General features: G+C 28.4%; 3 protein-coding genes across 5 annotated transcripts; 1 reads left to right on the top strand and 2 right to left on the bottom strand.

The window, feature by feature from the left end:
- Window positions 1-1,241: 1,241 nt before the first annotated feature.
- On the bottom strand, window positions 1,242-3,600 carry LOC551369 (actin, clone 205). Its single transcript, XM_016912208.2, has 2 exons — window positions 3,466-3,600; window positions 1,242-3,088 (listed from the first exon to the last, which is right to left on the bottom strand). The coding sequence occupies exon 2, from the start codon at window positions 3,057-3,059 to the stop codon at window positions 1,929-1,931; it is 1,131 nt and encodes a 376-aa protein (XP_016767697.1). The 5' UTR covers window positions 3,060-3,088; window positions 3,466-3,600; the 3' UTR covers window positions 1,242-1,928.
- Window positions 3,601-3,609: 9 nt separating this feature from the next.
- On the top strand, window positions 3,610-23,349 carry LOC725552 (DNA-directed RNA polymerase III subunit RPC1). 2 transcript variants are annotated; one of them, XM_006569901.3, is made up of 30 exons: window positions 6,328-6,443; window positions 6,532-7,026; window positions 8,264-8,606; window positions 8,815-9,133; window positions 9,211-9,435; window positions 9,523-9,886; window positions 9,962-10,123; window positions 10,262-10,516; window positions 10,596-10,771; window positions 12,174-12,196; window positions 17,087-17,130; window positions 17,421-17,556; window positions 17,624-17,773; window positions 17,851-18,186; window positions 18,264-18,596; window positions 18,703-18,840; window positions 18,933-19,130; window positions 19,408-19,644; window positions 19,725-20,058; window positions 20,125-20,374; window positions 20,465-20,694; window positions 20,785-21,135; window positions 21,200-21,368; window positions 21,457-21,796; window positions 21,918-22,105; window positions 22,220-22,367; window positions 22,460-22,612; window positions 22,674-22,874; window positions 22,954-23,087; window positions 23,194-23,349. In XM_006569901.3, exons 2-30 carry the CDS (start codon window positions 7,016-7,018, stop codon window positions 23,279-23,281), a joined length of 6,036 nt encoding a protein of 2,011 aa, XP_006569964.1. In that variant the 5' UTR covers window positions 6,328-6,443; window positions 6,532-7,015; the 3' UTR covers window positions 23,282-23,349. The 2 variants fall into 2 exon arrangements, with proteins under 2 accessions (XP_026296529.1, XP_006569964.1); XM_026440744.1 differs by lacking the exons at window positions 12,174-12,196; window positions 17,087-17,130; window positions 17,421-17,556; ... (16 more) ...; window positions 22,954-23,087; window positions 23,194-23,349 and adding exons at window positions 3,610-3,753; window positions 5,949-6,238; window positions 10,928-11,022 and having other exon boundaries at window positions 6,324-6,443.
- Window positions 11,025-17,078, bottom strand: LOC413807 (replication factor C subunit 1). 2 transcript variants are annotated; one of them, XM_006569902.3, is made up of 16 exons: window positions 16,457-17,078; window positions 16,187-16,315; window positions 15,945-16,085; window positions 15,785-15,887; window positions 15,238-15,689; window positions 14,714-14,893; window positions 14,219-14,620; window positions 13,966-14,131; window positions 13,660-13,875; window positions 13,081-13,307; window positions 12,662-12,996; window positions 12,161-12,379; window positions 11,891-12,064; window positions 11,697-11,772; window positions 11,435-11,611; window positions 11,025-11,349 (listed from the first exon to the last, which is right to left on the bottom strand). In XM_006569902.3, the coding sequence occupies exons 1-16, from the start codon at window positions 16,463-16,465 to the stop codon at window positions 11,239-11,241; spliced, it is 3,117 nt and encodes a 1,038-aa protein (XP_006569965.2). In that variant the 5' UTR covers window positions 16,466-17,078; the 3' UTR covers window positions 11,025-11,238. The 2 variants fall into 2 exon arrangements, with proteins under 2 accessions (XP_006569965.2, XP_026296527.1); XM_026440742.1 differs by having other exon boundaries at window positions 15,238-15,635.
- Window positions 23,350-23,385: the final 36 nt, after the last annotated feature.

Here is a 23,385-nt window from a genome sequence, read left to right as displayed (position 1 = left end):
TGACATAAACTATTTTATCATAAATTTCATTTGTATTCTACATTTAAGCATTTATTATTTTTTATCCATAAATTTGAATTCTTTAATTAAAAAATTATCTTTGCAAGCGATTTGTTATTTTTTCGATGATTATTGCTTTATCTCGTTATTTATATTTCTGTAAACTTTTGCTTATATTTTATGTCTATGAATTACAATTTTTTGTAGATTTATCATACTTATCAATATTATCTTATTTCGAAAGCCTCGTAATCTTTGATCTAAGATTTTCTTTTCTATCGCTATAAAAATTTTCTTCGACGTTCATTTAATCCATCAATGCGATACTTGTTCTCTTCTTTCCCCCAGATATCAGAGGTAGGAGGAATATTTTGAGATTACGCATCTGGACTAAAATAAATCTGTAGCTCTTTTATCGGTCAACTATACGTTTATCGACGGAAAAAGCTTTCGAGGAATGTAGAGATTCTTCTTCGGCGAAAATTCTCGATTTTCAAGATTCGAATTTTTAAGATTAAAAATCGATCGAATTCTTCCCTCTCCCAAAAAAAAAATGAAGCTTGATTTTTTCTAAAAAGTATATCCATAAAGTTGGAAAAATATATATAATAATATATATATATATATATATTGGAACTGTTCAAGAGTAGATTAGTCACAATAGGCCAAGGTCATCCACGGTTTGTTCCACATCATAATAATAGTTATTTTAAAACTACTTGAATGCCACCTTTTCTCCGCTCTCACAAACATATTCGGTCTTGAATATCGCGAAGAAAGCAGCAATATTTTTTCTTACGTAAACAGTATGCGTAAAATATATAGGGAATAAAAATATTTGATAATAATTAATTATATATAGAATTCTAATGAATACGAGAGTCGTGTTATTTCTTGCTCTCGAAAGATATTTCGGTTCTTGATCGCTTATCTTCTAAAACTTATTTATAAGTGTAAGTAAAAATTCAATAACGATGACGCGAAATACTTGATTCGACATGGTGCAAAAGAACAACGAAATCTATACGTGATTTTTCTCAACGTTCAATTTCTAAATATCCCAAGTATGTATATATTTTTATGCAACGATTTACGTTACAGATATTTCACCGATACGCTTAAGAATATAACGAGAGAGATGGAATCGAACGTGACGATATAATCTTGAACAAGAAACGGTGGAACAGAGGGAATGAAAGACGTCGGTTATGTACCAACGCGTCGGAACTAAAGGATATAAATAATGGTATGAGAAAATGTATATTTCATTTCACTTTTTGATATATCGTATATAACAATATATATACTTTATAATATTTACAAAATAAATTAATATCGATGGTGAATTCGATTAGGTAGAACTAAGAATAGATTTAACGCATATTTGAGGTTAGAAGTGCAGGAATCTCGCGTGAACAGTGAAAAAAGCGCAGCTTCCCACGAAGTTGGTCCAATTCCTCCTGAAAATTCCGTTTTCTTCCTTTGCGCGTCCAGAATGTCCCTTTCATGGTCGAAAGATGCATTTGGTAAGTGAGGTTATGAACCGATTCTACCATCGTTTTACGAATTTTGTTTCGAACAAGGATTGGCCACTCGCGAGGCGAGCTCTGTATCGAGAACCAACACCTTTGCCAGCTTCCTCGTCCAAATGAAGCGATAGATGAAGTACGACTCCGTCCAAATGACATCAAGAAGTCAACAGTGTGTCGGGTTGTCGTATCTAGCGACGGATGACCACAACGATGAATATTCGACGAGATCTAACGATGATCCGTGTATTAATGTGATATTTCATTAACGCAGTTGCTTTATCGCAGCATGATAATTTCTCAAAGGAAACCGATGCCAGCTCGTATATTCGGTTTCCCCCAAGTCGGTTGATAATTCTTCGATATTTATGCGACGTTTTTGCTGTATCGCCGATACGTTTAGAAGCATTTACGGTGAACGATGCCTGGGCCGGACTCATCGTACTCCTGTTTCGAGATCCACATCTGTTGGAACGTGGACAGGGAAGCCAGGATGGATCCACCGATCCACACCGAGTACTTCCTCTCCGGGGGAGCGATGATCTTGATCTTGATGGTGGACGGGGCCAGGGCGGTGATCTCCTTCTGCATACGATCGGCTATACCCGGATACATGGTGGTGCCGCCGGACAGCACGTTGTTGGCGTACAGATCCTTGCGGATGTCGACGTCGCACTTCATGATGGAGTTGTACACGGTCTCGTGGATGCCGCACGACTCCATGCCCAGGAAGGACGGTTGGAACAGAGCCTCGGGGCAGCGGAACCTCTCGTTACCGATGGTGATGACCTGTCCGTCGGGCAGCTCGTAGCTCTTCTCGAGGGAGGTGCTGGCGGCCGCGGTGGCCATCTCCTGCTCGAAGTCCAGGGCGACGTAGCATAGTTTCTCTTTGATGTCGCGCACGATTTCTCGCTCGGCCGTGGTGGTGAAGCTGTAGCCTCTCTCGGTGAGGATCTTCATGAGGTAGTCGGTCAAGTCGCGGCCGGCCAGGTCGAGACGGAGGATGGCGTGAGGAAGGGCGTAACCTTCGTAGATGGGCACGGTGTGGGAGACGCCGTCCCCGGAGTCCAGGACGATGCCGGTGGTACGACCTGAAGCGTACAGGGACAGCACGGCCTGGATGGCCACGTACATGGCCGGACTGTTGAAGGTTTCGAACATGATCTGGGTCATCTTTTCGCGGTTAGCTTTCGGATTCAATGGGGCCTCGGTGAGTAGGACGGGGTGCTCCTCGGGGGCAACGCGGAGCTCGTTGTAGAAGGTGTGGTGCCAGATCTTCTCCATGTCGTCCCAGTTGGTGATGATACCGTGCTCGATAGGATATTTCAGGGTGAGGATACCTCTCTTGCTCTGAGCCTCGTCGCCTACGTAACTGTCCTTTTGACCCATACCGACCATCACACCCTGGTGTCTGGGCCGACCTACGATCGATGGGAAGACGGCGCGGGGAGCGTCGTCTCCGGCGAAACCGGCCTTGCACATACCGGATCCATTGTCGACAACAAGGGCTGCTACTTCGTCGTCGCACATTTTGCTGCTTTCCTACCGTTTTTTTTTCTCTGAAAAAAATATTTCCAATATTCTTTTATACTATACCAGGTTAGGAGTCATTTTTTGAGAGCGAATAATTGGAAAAATTGAAATTTCTTCGACAATACTAATAATTCGAATTTTTCACTTATTCCGTCTAATTCATTCTAAAAATTTTCCCGCACTCGATAAAATACTCGTGTACATCCATTCACGTGACTGTTAGAAAAAAATTCTAAAATTCTATTCTTTTTCTTTAATCACTCGTGTCACCACAAAGCATCGATCGCCTTCAATCAGATTATTGTATATATATATATGTATATATACACCACGCTTCTCTATACGAAATGGAACGTCGAAGAGAGAGTTCTAATAAAGCGAGAATTTCGCAGAATTTACCAACCGTGGGGATGAGTTGTGAATCGACGGGCGGCTGAGGAGCGGCTGAGGCTCGAGGGCGCCGCGACGCCAGATATAACATCCGCAGCGTACGCGACGCTACCGAAGATGGGCACGCGGGACGCCTCCAGGGCTGGCCACCGCCTCTGCCCACGCGAAAGCTTCGCGTGACGATGTCTGCGGATCGGACACGCCACGAACCAGGAAATCAGTATAGCGCCAATGTCAGAATCTCAGGCAGAGGGTGGATAGCGATACGAATTTGGACGTCCCTGGCCGTCCGAGAACAGCGGTGAGAATTATATGGCTGCCTCCCACCGACTCCCCGACGCTTACCCAAGTAGCGCATAATCGTGGCTAGAATTAGTTTTCACGTTGATCCATCTGCCGATCGATATTCGCGATTTTTTTCGTTGCAACAATTCTCGAGGATGATATATATATATCGTGTTCCGATCGAATCGAATTCTTTCCTTAAATCACCCTGTACAATGTTTTTTTTATGCCCGGGCGAATAACGATCCCGATCGAGAAATCTCATTCTCGGATTTATTTATGATTCGAAGAAGCAGCTCCTTCTGCCACGCTTCTCGGTAGGTCACTGGCTCGTGCGGTAACCAAATCGAGACATTGACGAGGAGCCACTCGAAATGATTTAATGTAAATCGAGGATCTTATTATTGCTAAAGGGTCGTTTATTAATTAAAATTGGTATACGTCGAACGAGCGTGTAAATAGAATGACGTAAAAACTTTGTTAAATAATATTCTTCCAATTTGTATAGGTACGTAATAATTATTATTATAATTGTTTACATTGTAATGCTGTTACAAACGCGTAATAAGAAAATTTCGTAGTTTCGAAGGAGTCGTGTAATAGAAAGCACACAATTGTTTATCGTGTTAAATTTGTTACACTCGTCATATTGTGTACGAAAATATGCGTGTGGAGTAATGCGGCGCGTTATTACGTAAGATGACTCTCTTCCAAATCGGCAAATTTTCATAATTCGAGCAAATATATATATATATATACATCTCGTACACATTTTTGAAAATTTATCGAAATTCTAATTTTAACAATTTTGATTAGTAGTACATTATTCTTATCTCTCGTTATGTGTACGAAACTATTATTGGAATTATTAATGGAATTTTTCCCACTATTAATGGTATCTTTTGTAATAAGATTCACCGTTCCGTTGTGTCTGACTCATGAAGGATGCATTTCACTTATTTTCAACATTCATTGTCAGTGAACACGGTCAAATTTTCATCGTCTTTTATTTTAAATATCGTTCAATATTTTTTTTTTTTAACGTACGAATTATGATTTTTTAAATCGATTAAAATTACTTTTTTTTTAATAAAAATTATTAACAAATTATCCATGAATGTATACATTGGTAAGAATTATACGAAATTGTCAATAATAAAATATTTCACTCGTCACAATTTGTTGAGATTTATTAAAAATCGTTATTAAATTATATATTCACAAATCTGATTTTAGTAATTTCACGAATAATGCTTTTATTATATCGAGCGTGCTATTTTAAGTATAATGTGTGTAGTTACATATGTATGGCGTACATGTATGTACACACATATATGCGGTGGATATAACTGCACATATATTCCGCGAGATATACTCTTTTACTTGATATTAAGAAATGATAAATATGTTAAATAGTATTAATTAATTTTATAATTATATAATTCGTCGAGTTTCTTAATCTCAATTGAATATTGTAAATAAGATAATGTTTCTTATCGAAAGAAAATTAATTTAATATCTTTTCACAATTTTGACAATTTGACAATCATCGACGTATTAATAATTTATTAGATATTTTATTATATTAATTTGATATTTCTTTGATTACAGTTGTCGATATACGTACTTGTTACATATAATATTTTATATTACGTTACAAATTAATTTTAATCTGCCATAGTAGTAAAAGAATTATAAGCGAATATTGTTTACAAACTAAACCGATAACTTGAAACTCTTTGCATAATGAATCATCTCTCACGAGAGCAAACAATTTTAACATTATTCCTTCATTATGTATACAAAGATAACAGAACTACTTATTAAATAAGCAATAATTGGGCAACATAATAATAAGACAAAAATTATTTTTAAACGATATTTTCTATAAATCCACTGTAACGTGTATCATTTCTTCAATTTTTTATCTTCTTTAATGATACTCTTTTACAAATTTTTACCGTGTCCAAAATATCAGTATTTAACAAAGATAAAATTATATCTTATCCTCGTCTGATCAATCAACTTAAATTAAAATTTATAAGTTCTCGCGATGATCTCAAAAATTATAAAAAAATCATTTTTCTAAAATCTGTATATACATATATATATATATATATATATATATCAAAAATTTTTTCATTATTTTATTAGAAAATAATTGCATGATTTTGATTTCTTTGTTCCATTTCTAATGGAATAAATTCGTAGTTAATGGATGTCGGACAACTCGAGTTCACAAGTACAATTATCGTCGTATTATCATGGCTACGAGACTTTTTACTCTTCAATTCACGTAACGAGAGCCCTTGAAATAAGTAACGAACATGGAGGATGACACGTTCTCGTGGAAGTGTATAGGGAACGGTGATTGTCCGAGCGAGAGCCAAAAAAGAAAAAAAACTAGAGGACATTAGTGCAAAACACTGGATGCAAGGACACGCTTCTTATTACGAATCGAGAATATAAAACTGGTTGGTCGGAGATGAGAGAATGGCATAGTTGGTAACAATAAGTAACTAAATCGTCAGTTTCGACCAATTATAAAAATCACTGGCAAGAGAATCGATCAAAATTTACTTACAGGTTTAATTCGAAGAATATTACGCATTTCCAATCGTTTTATGACATTGTTATCGCGAAATTGGATAATAACGAGGAAAAATTCTAAAGGAACAACAAATGTATTCGGTAACGAATCGAATGGTACGTGAAAACTGATTTGATAATTTGTGTGTCTTAAATTATTGTGAGAAAAATAATAAACTGTTCATTGTGATTTTTCTTTTTTCAGAAAATTGTAAATAATGTATTATTCGGTGGATTTTTTTTCTTTTAACAAAACTTCAATCCCAAGACTCTAGCATAAAGATAACGAAGAGTTAAATTCAAACTCTCGAGATCTGTGTATTATCAGTTTTAATATACTGTAAATATCAAAGACAAAAAAAAAAAAGGACGAAAGGATATTTTACGATTCTCATGTTCAAATGCAAGATGATAAATTCATCGATTCATCAATCATGATCCGGCACGAATATGTTGTAAACGTTGTTCCTACTGGAGAAAACATTAAAGGGTGGGGGCAATGCATAAAAGTTAGACATATCTTATGATTCGACATCACTCGATGAATGTTCACCGGACAGTAGGCAGGTTTTGTTACGCGAGGGAACGGTATTCGCCTAGACTCGTGAAAGTTGCTCCTTGACCGATTGTGGTAGTTGGTCAACTGTTTTATTAATTCGTCGAACTTCAGCGTCGAACATCGAAAGGAAATGTTACGCTCGTAAGTATGGGAGAAAAAAAAAAACATTTATTATTTCTAACTTGTTTAAACAAGTTTGATTTCGATAATATTACAACAATTGTGACAATTATGGATTAGCACGAATAAACGCATTTTTATAATATATAATCCGCAAATATGAAACAGATTTTTTTCATGCAATTTATATTTTTATAATTTAACTTAAGTTGCGATTATTGATTTAAATTTTACGTATGTACAACTTAACGTTTTAATCTAATAAGAGAAAATTTAATCATAGGTATGTCAATTATCGATACTTACTCTTGATAATGATCAGATAATATCTACTTTGTGAAAGAAATTTCTCGTTTCACTGATTGAAGTAGTCTAAATATTATATTTGATTTTATGTTTGTTTATATCCTTCTATACAATTATATTTTGTTTTTATTAAATTTATTTTAATCAAGAAATAGTTTCTTTTTTTAAATCCTTTTGAAAAAAATTAATATAAAAATTTATCGAAAGATGACGAAATTGCAACATTCATGCAACACGTACGTTTCTATCATTATATATATTTTATAATCGAACAAAAACATAATCGTGCTTTATTTATCTTATTAATTCTTTTAAAAAGTACAGATATAAATGAAACGCTTACGTTTATCCATTTTACTACTACTATGTTATTTTGTCACTATTTATATATTTCTTTAACAATATATCGATAGTACGAAAATCAATCGAAATGAAATTAAAATTTTTACTAATCGTAATGTACTATACGCATCGCTCGTGTACCTAATTTTAAACGAAACACAAATTTATTTGGAAATTAATTTCGTTATTCTTATCACGTTACAATATTACACAATTGTTAGAAGCAATTATCTTATTTTAGTTGATTGAAAAATTCAAAGATCGCAGTTGATTAAGGCATTATAGTCTGGAACATGACGCGATATTATCATTTAACCCTTTTATTTATATTGCCATAGGCATAATATAACGTAATAAATACTATTATGCATCTTTATCTCTAATTTTTTTTTTCTATTTATAATATTCTGAAAAATTCATAAAATTTTTTTCCGTATTGTTGCATCAAGTTGTATCGTGTTGTTGTATTAAATTGTATCGCAGTGTTCTGCACATACGTAACCTCTCAAAAGAAGTCGAAGAATTATTGGAAGATCGTTTTATTAATATTTTCATCTGCAATTATGTTAAACGTTATATAAAATTTGTAACATTATATAAAATTTTTCAGACTGTTGGTGGCGTTATTTATATCATTAATATGGGGAATATCAACATCTCAGGATACGAATAAGACTGACAACCTGATAGAAGCTAAAGAATTTCTAAATAAACTCGACAAACAATATGCGGAATGGAACAATAAGCTAACGATCGCTGAATGGAAATATGCATCGAATTTGACTAAAGATAATTTAGAAGAAAAATTGAACGTATCTTCAAAAGCGGCACAGTACTTTAAATCCGCATGGCAGGAAGTGAACCAATTCCCGTGGAAGGATATTAAGGATGAACGCATCCAGAGACAATTTTCGAAACTTAGCGTTCTAGGTTATGCAGCACTTCCTGAAAATGTAAATATCTCTGAAACTTTAATGAACCAAAAACTTTAATAAAATCTTAAAATAACGTCAGAAAGTGTGATATTTAAAAAAGTGTGAGATGTAAAAAAAGTCATAACAACTGTTTTTTACGTTTTTATCTTTGAAAATTCCATCTTACGTTGCCTCAAATGCGACTTTAAAATGTGATTCGTAATAATTAATTGTAAATTTGTTACAGCTTTATCAAGAATATGAGAAAATTATAAGTGAAATGGAAAACATTTATAGCACTGCCAAAATTTGCGATTACCATAATCGAACAAAATGCGACCTCGCTTTAGAACCGGAATTAACGGATCTTTTGAAAAAGAGCCGCGATCCTGAAGAACTGAAATACATTTGGACTGAATGGAGAAATGCCAGTGGTAAAAAAGTGAAATTTTTGTTCATGAGATACGTTGAATTAAGTAACATGGCTGCCAGGTTAAATAATTATTCCGATAACGCGGCTTATTGGCTGAAAGATTACGAGGCTGATGATTTCCCTGAACAAATCGGTGAGTTACAAGTTAAAATATATTTAATAAAATTATACGAAAATTCGATATTAAAATTTGTCATAAAATATTTTTAGAGACACTCTGGCAACAATTGAAACCACTTTATTTACAATTGCACGCTTATGTTCGTCGCGAACTTCGAAAAAAGTACGGTGAAAATATCGTTTCGAAAGACGGTCCCATCCCGGCACATTTGTTAGGTAATATGTGGGCGCAAACTTGGAGCAACATCGCAAATTTTACTACTCCGTATCCAGGAAAACAAATGCCAGACGTCACCGATGCTATGATAAATCAAGGTTTGATTAGTATTAACATATATGTAAATAAGTAAAATTTATACGTAAAAAAATATGAAATTAATTTTTAAACAATTGTTTCCCTAGGATACAATGCGACAACTATTTTCCGTGTTGCCGAAGATTTTTTCACTTCGATCAATCTCACCGCAATGCCGGATCTTTTCTGGGAACGATCAATATTAGAAAAGCCAAAGGATCGCGAACTAATCTGTCACGCTAGCGCCTGGGATTTCTACGATGGCAAAGACTTTAGAATTAAACAGTGCACTGAAGTCACGATGGAACACTTGTTAACCGCACATCACGAAATGGGTCACGTGGAATATTATCTACAATATAAAAATCAACCCACTTTTTTCAAAGAAGGCGCGAATCCTGGATTCCATGAAGCAGTTGGTGACGTTATAGCACTTAGCGCATCTACACCGAGCCACTTAAAAACCATTAAGTAAATAATTTATGCCATAATATTAAAATGAATATGAATATGAATTTTTAAATTATATAAATGTTATATTTTTAGATTATTGGATGATGATTCGACTGATGTGGAAGCTAATATTAATCATCTTTATTTGAAAGGCCTTGATAAAATCGTCTTCTTACCATTTGCATATGCGATGGAAAAGTGGCGCTGGAGCGTATTTCGTGGAGAAATCACGCCAGATGTTTACAATTGTTTCTGGTTAATAACTTTAATATTTAAATAATATAGAAAAAAATTACAAAAAAATTATTTCTTTAATATTAAATAATATTTCTTTTTTAATCTTTTTAATTTGTAATTTATAAATTTTGATTTAATAATTGATTTAATAATTAGGTGGGATATCGCTGAAGCTTTTCAAGGTATTGAGCCACCAATAACTCGATCAGAAAATGACTTCGATCCTGGTGCGAAATATCATATAATAGCAAATGTGGAGTACATTAGATATTATGTCAGTTTTATAATACAATTCCAATTTCACAAAGCTCTTTGTATAGAAGCAAAACAATACGATCCGCAGAATTCAAATTCAAAACCATTACATAAATGTGATATTTATAATAATACAGCAGCAGGAAACTTGTTAAAGTAAGATCTTCATTAAATTTCAATTCTGTAATTCAATTCAATGAAACAATTATTAAATGAATTTATTATTACGATATAGATCAATGTTGGAATTGGGTTTTTCTAAACCTTGGCAAGATGCAATGGAAAAAATCACTGGTCAAAGGAATATGGATACTGCCGGATTATTGGAATATTTCAAACCATTGACAGATTGGCTTACAGAGGAAAATAAAAAAACTAACGAATATATTGGATGGAAATCTAAATCAAAAGGTATATATTTTTATATATTTTATATATACAATGCAATTCATATTTATATGGATTGTTGATTTCCAGGAATCAAACAAACACAAAAATTGATATATAAAAATGTCAGTTTATTTGAAGATTAAATATCAATTAATTATTTTTTAAATTTTATTTCAGGATGCACATGAATTTTGGTCTAACAGTCACTAGAAAAAAGATGAATAAATAAAAATATATGATATAATAAATGAATAAAGTATGAATAAAACGAATAAATTTTTTTGAATTATTATTTTAAAAAAAAATATTTGTCCATCTTTACGCAATAGATGTATTAACGAATGATTTACGACATCATTCTTTACAACAAAAAAATTTTCACAATAAATGGAAAAATATATAAGTATTGCAAATCTAGTAATAAATAAATACATTACAAAATGATAAATTCTTCAAATAAAAATCACATTCCTTTTACAATATTTGCATTATTTTGCTTTTCCTCGTCCTCTTCCGCGTTTAGAAATGTTATCACTATTCTTTTTGCCCTTCTTTTCACTTTTCGATTCCGTATTTTTACTTGTACCAGGTTTTTTTGTCTAAAAATGTATTTTAATTAATAAACTAAATATTTATAAATATATAATATATAAGTTTCATAATGTGAAATATTTTTTAGTTAACCTTGATCATTTTATCTGTATCCATATTATCATTTTGATCAGAATCTACTTCTTCTTCTTCCTCTTCTAAACCTTCTTCTTGTACATTTGTTGCTGTTTTCTTTTTTGATGTACTATTCACTACATATGGAAGAACTACAGAATTCTTATTATACGCTCTTGTAAAGGCAGCTTTTACCTACAATATAAATTTATTTTATTTTATTTTATTTTTTAAGTATGCATATAAAATTATTAAAAATGATTTAGAACTTATAACATACTTTACTATCTATAACTTGCATTGGATCTTGCTGACCAGGCCACAAAGAAATTTCCACTAAAGAATCTAAATCTTCTCTATCAATAATAAAAGTAATAAAATTTGATAAAAATTTTATAAAAATTATAAAAATATAATTTTTATATAATTAATCTTAATTAAAAATTAACCTTCATGAAATAATGAAATATTAACCTGAGTAAATGATAATGATTCATAACATCTATTGCAGCAGCTATATTTTCAATACCATCTACTGTTAAAGGTCTAATAATGGTATTTCTGAGATATTTAATGTAATCCAGATTTATAGCCTCTTTACTTGCATTAGTAGTCAAACGAGCATGTAAAGTGATTTCTTGCATTAAACTAAAAATTATATAAATCATAAAAATTTATATATAAAATATAGAATATAAAATATGTAATAAAAGAATTATGATTAATTAATAATTATGATATTACCGATTAAATTTAGTGGCTTTTGAATTACGTCCAAGCCAAGCTGGAAAATTAATCTGACCACCAATGTGGCCAGACATTGCTGCCCCAGGTATAACAGAAGAATAACAAGCTTGTATTGATAAAAGAGACCAGGCATTATTACTTCTTATACAGTTTTCAACTGTATCTCCCAATGCTAAACTCTCGGCACTTTCAGCTATTTTTTCTAATAATTTATTTCTATTTGTAAAACAAAAATAATATTAAATGAATAACAACATGAAAAAAATAAACTATGCAATTGATTTTTTTTTTTTTTTTAATATTTCATAGATAAAGATTTTAAAATAATTCAATTTTTATTCAAATTATTAATTTATTTTATATCAAAATATTTTAAATCAGATTCTAATTATTCATAAAATATCTAAGTATATGAATATCTTATTATCAATAGCTTTATTTTATATCTATATAAATAAAAAGAAAATTAAATATATCTTTTTTTATTTGAATACATACTTTGGTGCTTCAGGTATAACCAGTAAATAATTTTCTTGTACAAATAATGGTGCTATATTATAATCATGGAAAAATAGATCACATTTCTCATTGAAATTCATATGTTTTTGTTCCTCTGCAGAAAATACTTGTTTTACAACATCCCAAGAACCCAATTTCAGATCCTTATTTATATGTTTTTTTCCAGATTTCTCTTGAGAACCAATTTGTCCAACAAATAATGCTAAATGATTTATAATTTGCCGAATATCCTGATTAGTTGATTCAATTAATAGATCAAGATCTTCATTTGTGATATTAATGTTTTCTTTGAAACATATAGATTTCATTGCAGCCTATATAAAAAAAAATAGTAAAATGAAAAATACATAAAATAGTTAACTATTTCTTTAAAATTTTTGAATTCTATATTATTTTACCCTAATTTGTTCCAATCTAGGTTTTGAAAATCGAAGATCAAATGTATAATTAGCAAGTGTTCTCATTTTAGAATGATTTCGATCATTACAAATACAAACAATAGGTATATCAGTTGATTTGATCAATTTAATTAATTCTTGTAGACCACCACGATCTTCATTACCAGCCATTCCATCTACTTCGTCCATTAATAAAACATGTTTTGATGATGGTTTACTTTTATTATCTATAACATAAAATTAAAAAATATCAAAATAATTTTATAGAAATATATATGATACTTTGAATATTTAATCAAAATTTATTAAAATATTCTATTAAATATATTTACAAACATATTATAAAATTTAAGAATATTTAAGAATAAACAAAATAAAATTTAAAAATATTAGTTATCAGGTAGTAGAATATTACTATTAAGATAGCAAATGGAATTAATTAATTCAAATTCCTTTAGAAATCTTTCATTGTAATATTTTATATATATATATATATATATATATATATATCAATTTATTTACTAATTATTAATCATTTTAAAATCATTCAGGAAATAATAAATTCATAAATAAATATACCTTGAAAATAATTTTTTAATGTAGTATTAGATAATAATTCTGATACTTCTTCTTCTAGAAGTTTTTTACTTCTAGTATCTGATGCATTAAATTCTATAAGATCAAAACCTAATTCATTGCAAATAACTTGAACAGTTGTCGTTTTTCCAATTCCAGGAGGACCAGATAATAAAGCTGCTTTAAAGAAAGCTCCATCACTATTCTTTGTCCATGGATCTAAAGCAAAGAAAATAAATAAAAATTTTAATTATGTTAAACATTTAAGTTATAAGAATATATTTTATATATAAAGAATAAAAAATTTACTAGGTTTTATATGTTTTACTTGACCAGATTGATTTTTATGCCAATTTATTAACCATGCATACAATTTCTTAGCAATACTTTTATCTCCTTGTTGTCCCAAAATCTGTTTCATAGTTTTTGGTCTATATTTTTCAACCAATGCCTGTGTTGATATTTTACTATTTATCTAAAAAAAAAAATAAACAATATAAAATTAATAAAATTATTTGAAAAATTAAAATTATTTATTTTATTGTATTCAAATATTCCTTACATCTTGTAAAATATTTGTTTTTTTATTTTTTGCATCATCAATTTCCTTCTTGTCTTCTATGAGTGATTCTTTGAGTTCAGTATATTTCTTTTTAATTGGAGATTTTATTTTTATATCTTTAGTATCATATTCTTTTTTTTGTGGTGACATTTTCAATGATGTTTCTATTTCTTTCTTACTTATTTCTTTGTGTATTTTGGTTAAATTTTTTGTTTCTTCATTCGCAATAATTTTTATTTTCTTTGATGGTGATTCTTCTTCTAATTCTTCAGATTTTTGCTTTAATTTGTCTTTTATTTTTGTACGAGATTGATGTACATCATTAATGCAACCTATAGGGCGTGTACGTATCAGATCTAATAAATCATCTTCTGATATTTTTTTTATATTTAAACTATCAGCCTAAATGTTTTTTAAATTATTAATAAGAAAAATTTTTAATAAACAATCATTTTAAATAAGGTTTTAATAAATTAATTATATAATTATTATTACCTTTGATAATTTTGAAGGACCAGCTTGATCACCTACTATGATATAATCAGTTTTTTTTGTAACTTGATGTAAAATTCGTCCACCATATTGTTTGACAAGTTCTTCAGCTTCCTCTCTTTCTAAAGAATCCAAAACTCCAGTTATTACAAAACTTAATCCTGCTAAACAATATTCAGCACCCTAAAATTTTATTTTTTTTTTTTTTTTTTTTTTTATACATATATATTATACATTGCTGGTAAATTGGTACTCAAAAAAAATATATATATAATATATATATATTTATATATTTATATATAAGCCAACCTACACAAACATATAGTTGTGTATTGATTAAATGCAACACATACATATATTAATCAGCACTGATAATCATATATCAGTATGTATCATATTTGTTGAATCAAATAGTTTATTGCTGGCACTCTTTTATCAAATACCAATTTACCAGTAACATATAATATTTCTAAATTAAATTAAAAGAACTATATTTTTCAATTTAATATTGTGCATTTATTACATACAACAGGAATTTTCTTTGAGCCTGGGTTTCTAGCTCCTCCTCTTTGAAGATATTGCTGATACATTGTAACACTTTGTTTTTTCTTTGCAATTATTTCCTCATATATGTCAGAAGTGTCCATTTTTTTAGAAGATGTTTTTTTATGTTGAATTTTGTTATTATGTTCAGACTTTTCATGCTCAATGTCTTCACTTGAACTATTAGAATATTTTTTTGATTTTAATTTATATATTTTTTCATTACTTTTTTCTTGATTTGTTTTATCAAATGTTTTTTTCTTTTTAACATTTTCTTTACTCTTAACAGAAATTTTTTCTTTATTTTCATCATTATTTTCATGAGAATCTATGGCTATAACAGGAATCTTTTCTTTATTTTCATCATTATTTTCATGAGAATCTATGGCTATAACAGGAATCTTTTCTTTATTTTCATCATTATTTTCATGAGAACCTATAAATATAAAAAAATAATATAATTATAGTGATATTATACTATATAATATAATAATAACTAGCATATTATTTTTTATAACTTTATAATAATACCTTTGTTAACTTTAGTTTCTGTTAAATATTTTTGTTCAATATCAGAGGTATCTAATTGACATAATGTTCTTTCAAAATCATCATCATGATGACTTTTAGCTTCCTATAATATTTAATGAAATTATATATAATTATTTTACAATATTATATATGATATTACCTTCTTTTGTAATTGTTTAGATATCTTGGGTGCTTCTTGTCTCTTTATTGGATTTTTACCAAATATATCAGCAGGAGAAACAATTTTAACATCTTCTTCAGAATCAGATGCAATAACTTTCTTCCCTAATATTTTTGTTTTCTAAAACATAATCAAAATATATTTTCTTATTTTTTAAATAAAGATTAAGATTTTAAAAATAAGTTATAATAAATAAATATATTAAAAGTTTTAATTTAAACCTTAGACTGTTTAAATGAAGGTTTTGGTTTTTCATCATCCTCATCGGATGAAATAATACGTCTTTTAACCGCTTTTGTTGAAACGACGCTAGAATTTATTTTACTTGTTTGAAAATAAGATCGTATATCCTAAAAAAAAAAATTAAAAATGTTAAATAATTAATATCATTTTCAACAAGTACTTTTAAAATATATCTACATTCATAAAAAAGGAATATATTTAACCTCGATTGTTTGATTAAGGATTTTAATTAAGGACTTTAAACTTACTCTTGGCATATTTTAAATGTATTCGAATTCGATAAATGTGTAATATATAAATCGATTAAATAATATTTTGAGCAAAAAAGATAAATCAATGATAATATAATAAAAAATATTTTATTTCAATATATCCAATCCATCACGCGCGCTTTTATGTACATATTGTTATGCATGTATTGATGCATTACTATATTGTATTGACATATATATATATATATATATTATGTAACTTTGAATTCTAATAAAGAATTTTATTAGAAATAAATTTATAATTATTTATTATTTCATTTTAAACAAAAATTAAAAGAAAAATAAAATCTAGTTTAATAAAAGTTTTATACAAATTCTATACACAACAAACAAAACTAAAAGTATCACATGCTATAATAGGCGAACATAGTACATTATATGACTTATAGCTGTCAAATTCGAGATGGCACCACGAATAGAAGATTACACGTGTTCTAAGAACTCTTTGAATTTTTTTGAATATTTAAGTAATTTATGTAAAAAAAGTAATACATATCTTGTAATAGTTTAACATTTATTCGCTTCTATTATATAATATTTATAAATAAGTTACATTAAATAATATATTAAACATTAGAAAATAAAATATAATATATAACCTCCACAATGGTAAAAGAACAATTTAGAGAAACAGACGTAGCTCGTAAAATGTATGTATATTACTTTAATTCGCTTTAAATTTTATGTAAATTTTATGTATCATTTTTAATATTACATTATTTTTAATATTAAATATATTTTTAAAAATATAGTATAAATATACAAATTTTATATATTATTTATTAACTGAATTTTTTGTTAAAATATTTATTGTTACACTTATTTAATTCCTTTTTCTGATTAATAAAATTAATAAAATTAATAATGTAATTAAAATTTAACATATATAATTATTTATTAATTTTGGGATATTTTATTTATATTCTTTTGAATTATTTAGTTCTCATGTCTCATTTGGAGTGGATAGCCGCCACAATATGGAAAGACAAGCCCATATGCATGTTGTGGCTAAAAATTTATATAATCAGGATGTTGAACACACTCCAGTTCCATATGGAGTTCTTGATAGAAGAATGGTACATATAAATTTCTTTTTATTTTATAAATTAGTGTTTTTTAAATAATATCAATATAAATTTTTAGGGTACTTGTAATAATACTACCAATTGTGCATCATGTGGTAAAACTTTAAATGAATGTATTGGACATTTTGGTTATATTGATTTAGAATTGCCAGTTTTTCATGTTGGTTATTTTAGATCTATTATTGGTATTCTTCAAACTATTTGTAAAGTAATCTATTATTTATTTTATTTAATTTTATATTAGTTTTAATAACATAATAATAATTGCATTATTTTGATTTATAGAATTGTTCTCATGTTATGTTATCTGAAATAGATAAAAAACATTATTTAACTAGAGTATTAAATCCTAATTTGGGATATTTAACACGTAAAGCATTACGTAAACAGATTTTGGATAAAGCTAAAAAAACATCAGTTTGTCAAAATTGTGGAGATCTTAATGGAACTGTCAAAAAGGCTGGTTTACTCAAAATAGTTCATGAAAAATATAAGGCGAAAAAAAAAGTAGATGTTATTGTTCAACAAAAGTTAGCAGAATATAATAATGTTCTTGAAGAAAATAAAGCATTAGAAGGAATACTTCAAAGTGGATTAGTTAATGTGTTAAATCCTTTAGAGGTAAAAAATAAAAATCAAATTCATTTTTTAATAATTTTAATTTTTTATTTAATCCAATAACAATACCATAATTTCAGGTACAAAGTATTTTGGAAAAAATTCCAGAAAATGACATTCCTCTATTAATGATGAATACAGAATGTGCATTACCAAAAGATTTAATATTAACAAGGATTCCTGTGCCACCAATTTGTATTAGACCTAGTGTTGTATCTGATATCAAAGCTGGTACAACAGAAGATCATTTAACAATGAAATTATCAGAAATAGTTTTTATCAATGATGTTATTCAAAAACATAGACAAAGTGGAGCTAAAGTACAAATGTATAGTGAAGATTGGGAATTTCTACAATTACATTGTGCTCTTTATATAAATAGTGAAATGTCTGGTATACCTCTCAATATGCAAGTAAGTTTTTTATAATAAATGATATAATAAATGATATATATATAAATTTTTATCTATCTATCTATTTTGACATATCATTAATAAATTGCTAAAATATTTTGACCAGCCAAAAAAATCTGGAAGAGGATTGGTTCAAAGATTAAAAGGAAAACAAGGTCGTTTTCGTGGTAACTTATCTGGTAAACGTGTAGATTTTTCTAGTAGAACTGTTATTTCACCAGATCCTAATCTTAGAATTGAACAAGTAAAGTTTTATATTTTTATAAATTAATTTTTTATATATTTTTTATATTGTTCTAAACATTAAAGTTTATATATTTTATATTTTTTTATTAGGTTGGTGTACCTATTCATGTTGCCAAAATTTTAACATATCCTGAAAAAGTTAATCCATCAAACATAGAATTAATGCGAAAACTTGTAAGAAATGGTCCAGATATACATCCAGGAGCGAATTTTATACAACAAGGAAAAACGCAATTCAAAAAATATTTAAGATATGGTAACCGTCAAAAAATTGCTCAAGATTTACAGGTAATTTTATTTTTAAAATAATACAATTATAATAATTTTATTGAATGAGTAAAGATTTAGATATGATGAGCAATAGATGCAAATGATGAATAATTTAAAGCATTAGAAATATGAAAAAGAAATATTTGAATTGAACATTTAAAATTATATTTATTTAATATATATCTTTAATTAAACATCCTTTTAAATTGTTTTATCTATCTATAATATTTTATATATAACTTCTCTATTTTATACATAAAAATGAATGATCAATAATATATTTTATTTTTAATAGTATGGTGACATTGTTGAAAGACATCTGAGGGATGATGATGTAGTATTATTCAATAGGCAACCGTCATTACATAAATTAAGCATCATGGCACATAAAGCAAAAATATTAGATCACAGAACATTTAGATTTAATGAATGTGTTTGTACTCCATATAATGCTGATTTCGACGGCGATGAAATGAATTTACATGTTCCTCAAACTGAAGAAGCAAGAGCAGAAGCTCTAGTTTTAATGGGGGTAATATGCAAATTATTTTTTATTAACTTTATTATTATATATTACTTATATATAAATCATAATATTATATACTTTTTCAGAATAAATCAAATTTAGTTACACCTCGCAATGGAGAATTACTAATAGCTGCGACACAAGATTTTATTACTGGTGGATATCTTCTAACTCAAAAGGACATGTTTCTAAATAAAACTCAAGCAAGTCAATTAGCTGGTTGTCTTTTAGCAGGACCTGATATTGCTATGTCTATAAATCTACCTGAACCAGCTATTTTAAAACCAACTACATTATGGACAGGAAAACAAATTTTTAGTTTAATTTTAAAACCTAATAATACTTGTAATATTAAAGCTAATTTAAAAACCAAAGGAAGAGCTTACACTACCAATGAGGAATTATGTATTAATGATTCTTGTATGTGTTCTTATTATTAATAATTTATTACTTAATAAAAAAAATAACGACAATAATAAATTGCAGATGTTATTATTCGAAACTCAGAATTATTAGCAGGATCTATGGATAAATCAACGTTAGGTTCGGGATCAAAACAAAATATATTTTATATTTTACTGCGTGATTGGGGTGAAGATATTGCAACAATAGCTATGTGGAGATTAGCAAGAATGGCAAGTTTCTTCCTTATGAATAGAGGTTTTTCAATTGGTATTGGTGATGTTACACCTGGTCAAGGACTTCTTAAAGCTAAACAAGAACTTTTAAATGCAGGGTAAATAAAAAAAAAATTTTAAATTCAAATTTATTTTATTTATAAATAAAAAATATTTAAATTATGTATTTATTAATTACTATAATTTAGATATTCTAAGTGTACAGAATACATTCAAGACATGGAAGAAGGACGTCTTATATGTCAACCTGGTTGTACAGAAGAAGAAACATTAGAAGCAATGATATTAAAGGAACTTTCAGTAATTCGTGATCATGCTGGTAAAGCATGTTTAAAAGAACTTCATCCAAGTAATAGTCCATTAATTATGGCATTATCTGGCAGTAAAGGAAGCTTTATTAATATTTCTCAAATGATTGGTATACTTATTAATTATATATATATGCATATTTTTTATAATAATTACAAGAATATTTTTTTTAATATTTCTTATAATATTTTTACTCTAGCATGTGTGGGACAACAAGCTATTAGTGGTCATAGAGTTCCAAATGGATTTGAAGATAGAGCTTTACCACATTTTGAAAGACATTCGAAAATTCCTGCAGCTAAAGGTTTTGTAGAAAATTCATTCTATTCTGGTTTAACACCAACAGAATTTTTTTTTCATACAATGGGTGGAAGAGAAGGTCTTGTAGATACAGCAGTTAAAACTGCTGAAACTGGTTACATGCAACGACGACTAGTTAAGAGTTTAGAAGATTTGTGCCTTCATTATGATATGACAGTTCGTAATTCAGTAGGAGATATTGTACAAATATTGTATGGTGGAGATGCTCTAGATCCTACATATATGGAAGGTAATATATTATATATATTATTTATAATATCAAAAATAAAATAATTACATAATTATTTTAATAGGAAAAGATTGTCCAGTGGATTATAAAAGAATATTGGATCATGTGAGAGCCAAATCTCCATGTAAAAATGAAGAATCATTAGATGGTCATAGTGTAATTAAAGCTACAAATGAATTACTAAATTCTGAAGAATATGAATGTCTCAGTGAAGAATTTAAACAAGAACTATCGTAAATATGGCATTTATTTCATTTTTTAAAAAATCTATTAAAAAATTATTAAAATTATTAAATTATTAAATATTATTTTTTCTTATAGCACATTCCTTAAAAGTGTAGCACGTAAAATAGCACGCCTTCGACATAATGCTGCATTAAATGTACCTGTAATTTTACAACTTGAACGACTTACAGTTTCTCAGTTAGTTGAATTTATTCATACTTGTAAAGAAAAATACATGAGAGCAAAGATAGAACCAGGTACTGCTGTAGGTGCACTTGCTGCACAAAGTATTGGAGAACCAGGAACACAAATGACATTAAAAACTTTCCATTTCGCCGGTGTAGCGTCTATGAATATTACTCAAGGTGTTCCGCGTATTAAAGAAATTATTAATGCAAGTCCCAAAATTAGTACTCCAATTATTACTGCTGCTTTAGTAAGTTTTGTGTTATGTTTATTTAAAATTCTATTTATATGAAAAGATATTTAATTTAATTAATTAAATAGCATTTATATAAATATGTTATTTTTCATTTCTTGATTAATTTTGGTATTAGATAAATGATGCAGATCCGGAATATGCTAGAAGAGTAAAAGGCAGGATTGAAAAAACTACTTTAGGAGAAGTGACGGAATATATTGAAGAAGTTTATCTTCCAGATGATTGTTTCTTATTAATTAAGATAGATATTGATAGAATAAAATTATTGAAGTTAGAAGTAGATGTCAATTCTATACGTTATTCGTAAGTATATAAATTTATAATATAATAATAAAATTTATAATATATTTATAATATAAAAAAAAGTGTTACTTCCTTTTCATACAAATAAATTTAATTATTATAACATTTATGTAGAATTTGTACATCAAAATTAAGACTAAATCCAAAATTGGTAAATGTTAGAGGAGATTCTATTATTACTGTGAATCCAAGCAAAAATAAATATAGTTTAAATTATGCTCTTACACAACTTAAAGAATTGATTCCAAATATTGTTATAAAGGTATCCAATAAAAAACGAATATACATATTATAAATAAATATTTTTTTAATTTTAAAAAAATTTAATATATTCTTACGTTTATACAATTTAAGGGTTTACCATCAGTTTCTAGAGCTGTAATTCATAATGATGATTCATGTGGTAAAAAAAAATATAAATTATTCGTAGAAGGAGACAATATGCGAGATGTAATGGCAACTCTTGGAGTTCTTGGCAAAAAAACAACTTCAAACAATACGATTGAAGTAAATATAAAATTTATTTTTATATATCTATGAATTATATATACATTATACAATGTTTCAGGTTTTTAAAACTTTAGGTATTGAGGCTGCAAGAGCAACTATAATGACAGAAATTAAATTGGTCATGGAAAATCATGGAATGAGTATTGATCGAAGACATCCAATGCTTGTAGCAGATTTAATGACTAGCAGGGGAGAAGTATTAGGTATTACAAGACAAGGTTTAGCTAAAATGAAGGAATCTGTCTTGAATTTAGCTTCAGTAAGACTTTATATATCTATATTTTTTATTACATTTGCTTTATTATGGAAATGTACTAATATAGATGATTGTTTAACAGTTTGAAAAGACATCTGATCACTTATTTGATGCAGCTTATTATGGACAAAAAGATGTTATTTGCGGAGTTTCTGAATCAATTATAATGGGTATTCCAGTACCTGTAGGAACAGGAATTTTCAAATTACTTCACAAATATCCTTTTCAAATTTATTTTTTCAAATTCAACAAAATTATTCAATTTTTAACTTTATATATTAATCATATTTTTAATATATTATTTTTCTTATTAAAAGTATACAGCTGATAAAGATGAACCAAAAAAAAGGGATTTGATATTTGATGATCTACAATTCAAGAAAATTATAAAATCTGCAACAAAATCATAAATAATTGTTATTTATTCTTTACCAAAATATTTAATGTACATAAAATGAAGAGATGTATATTAATGGAAGTTTAACATTTTTATATTTCCTAGTATATTTCATTT

This window comes from Apis mellifera, linkage group LG5 (genome assembly GCF_003254395.2).
Source record: "Apis mellifera strain DH4 linkage group LG5, Amel_HAv3.1, whole genome shotgun sequence".
Classification (NCBI taxonomy): domain Eukaryota; kingdom Metazoa; phylum Arthropoda; class Insecta; order Hymenoptera; family Apidae; genus Apis; species Apis mellifera.
This window is presented reverse-complemented; position numbering and strand designations above follow the sequence as displayed.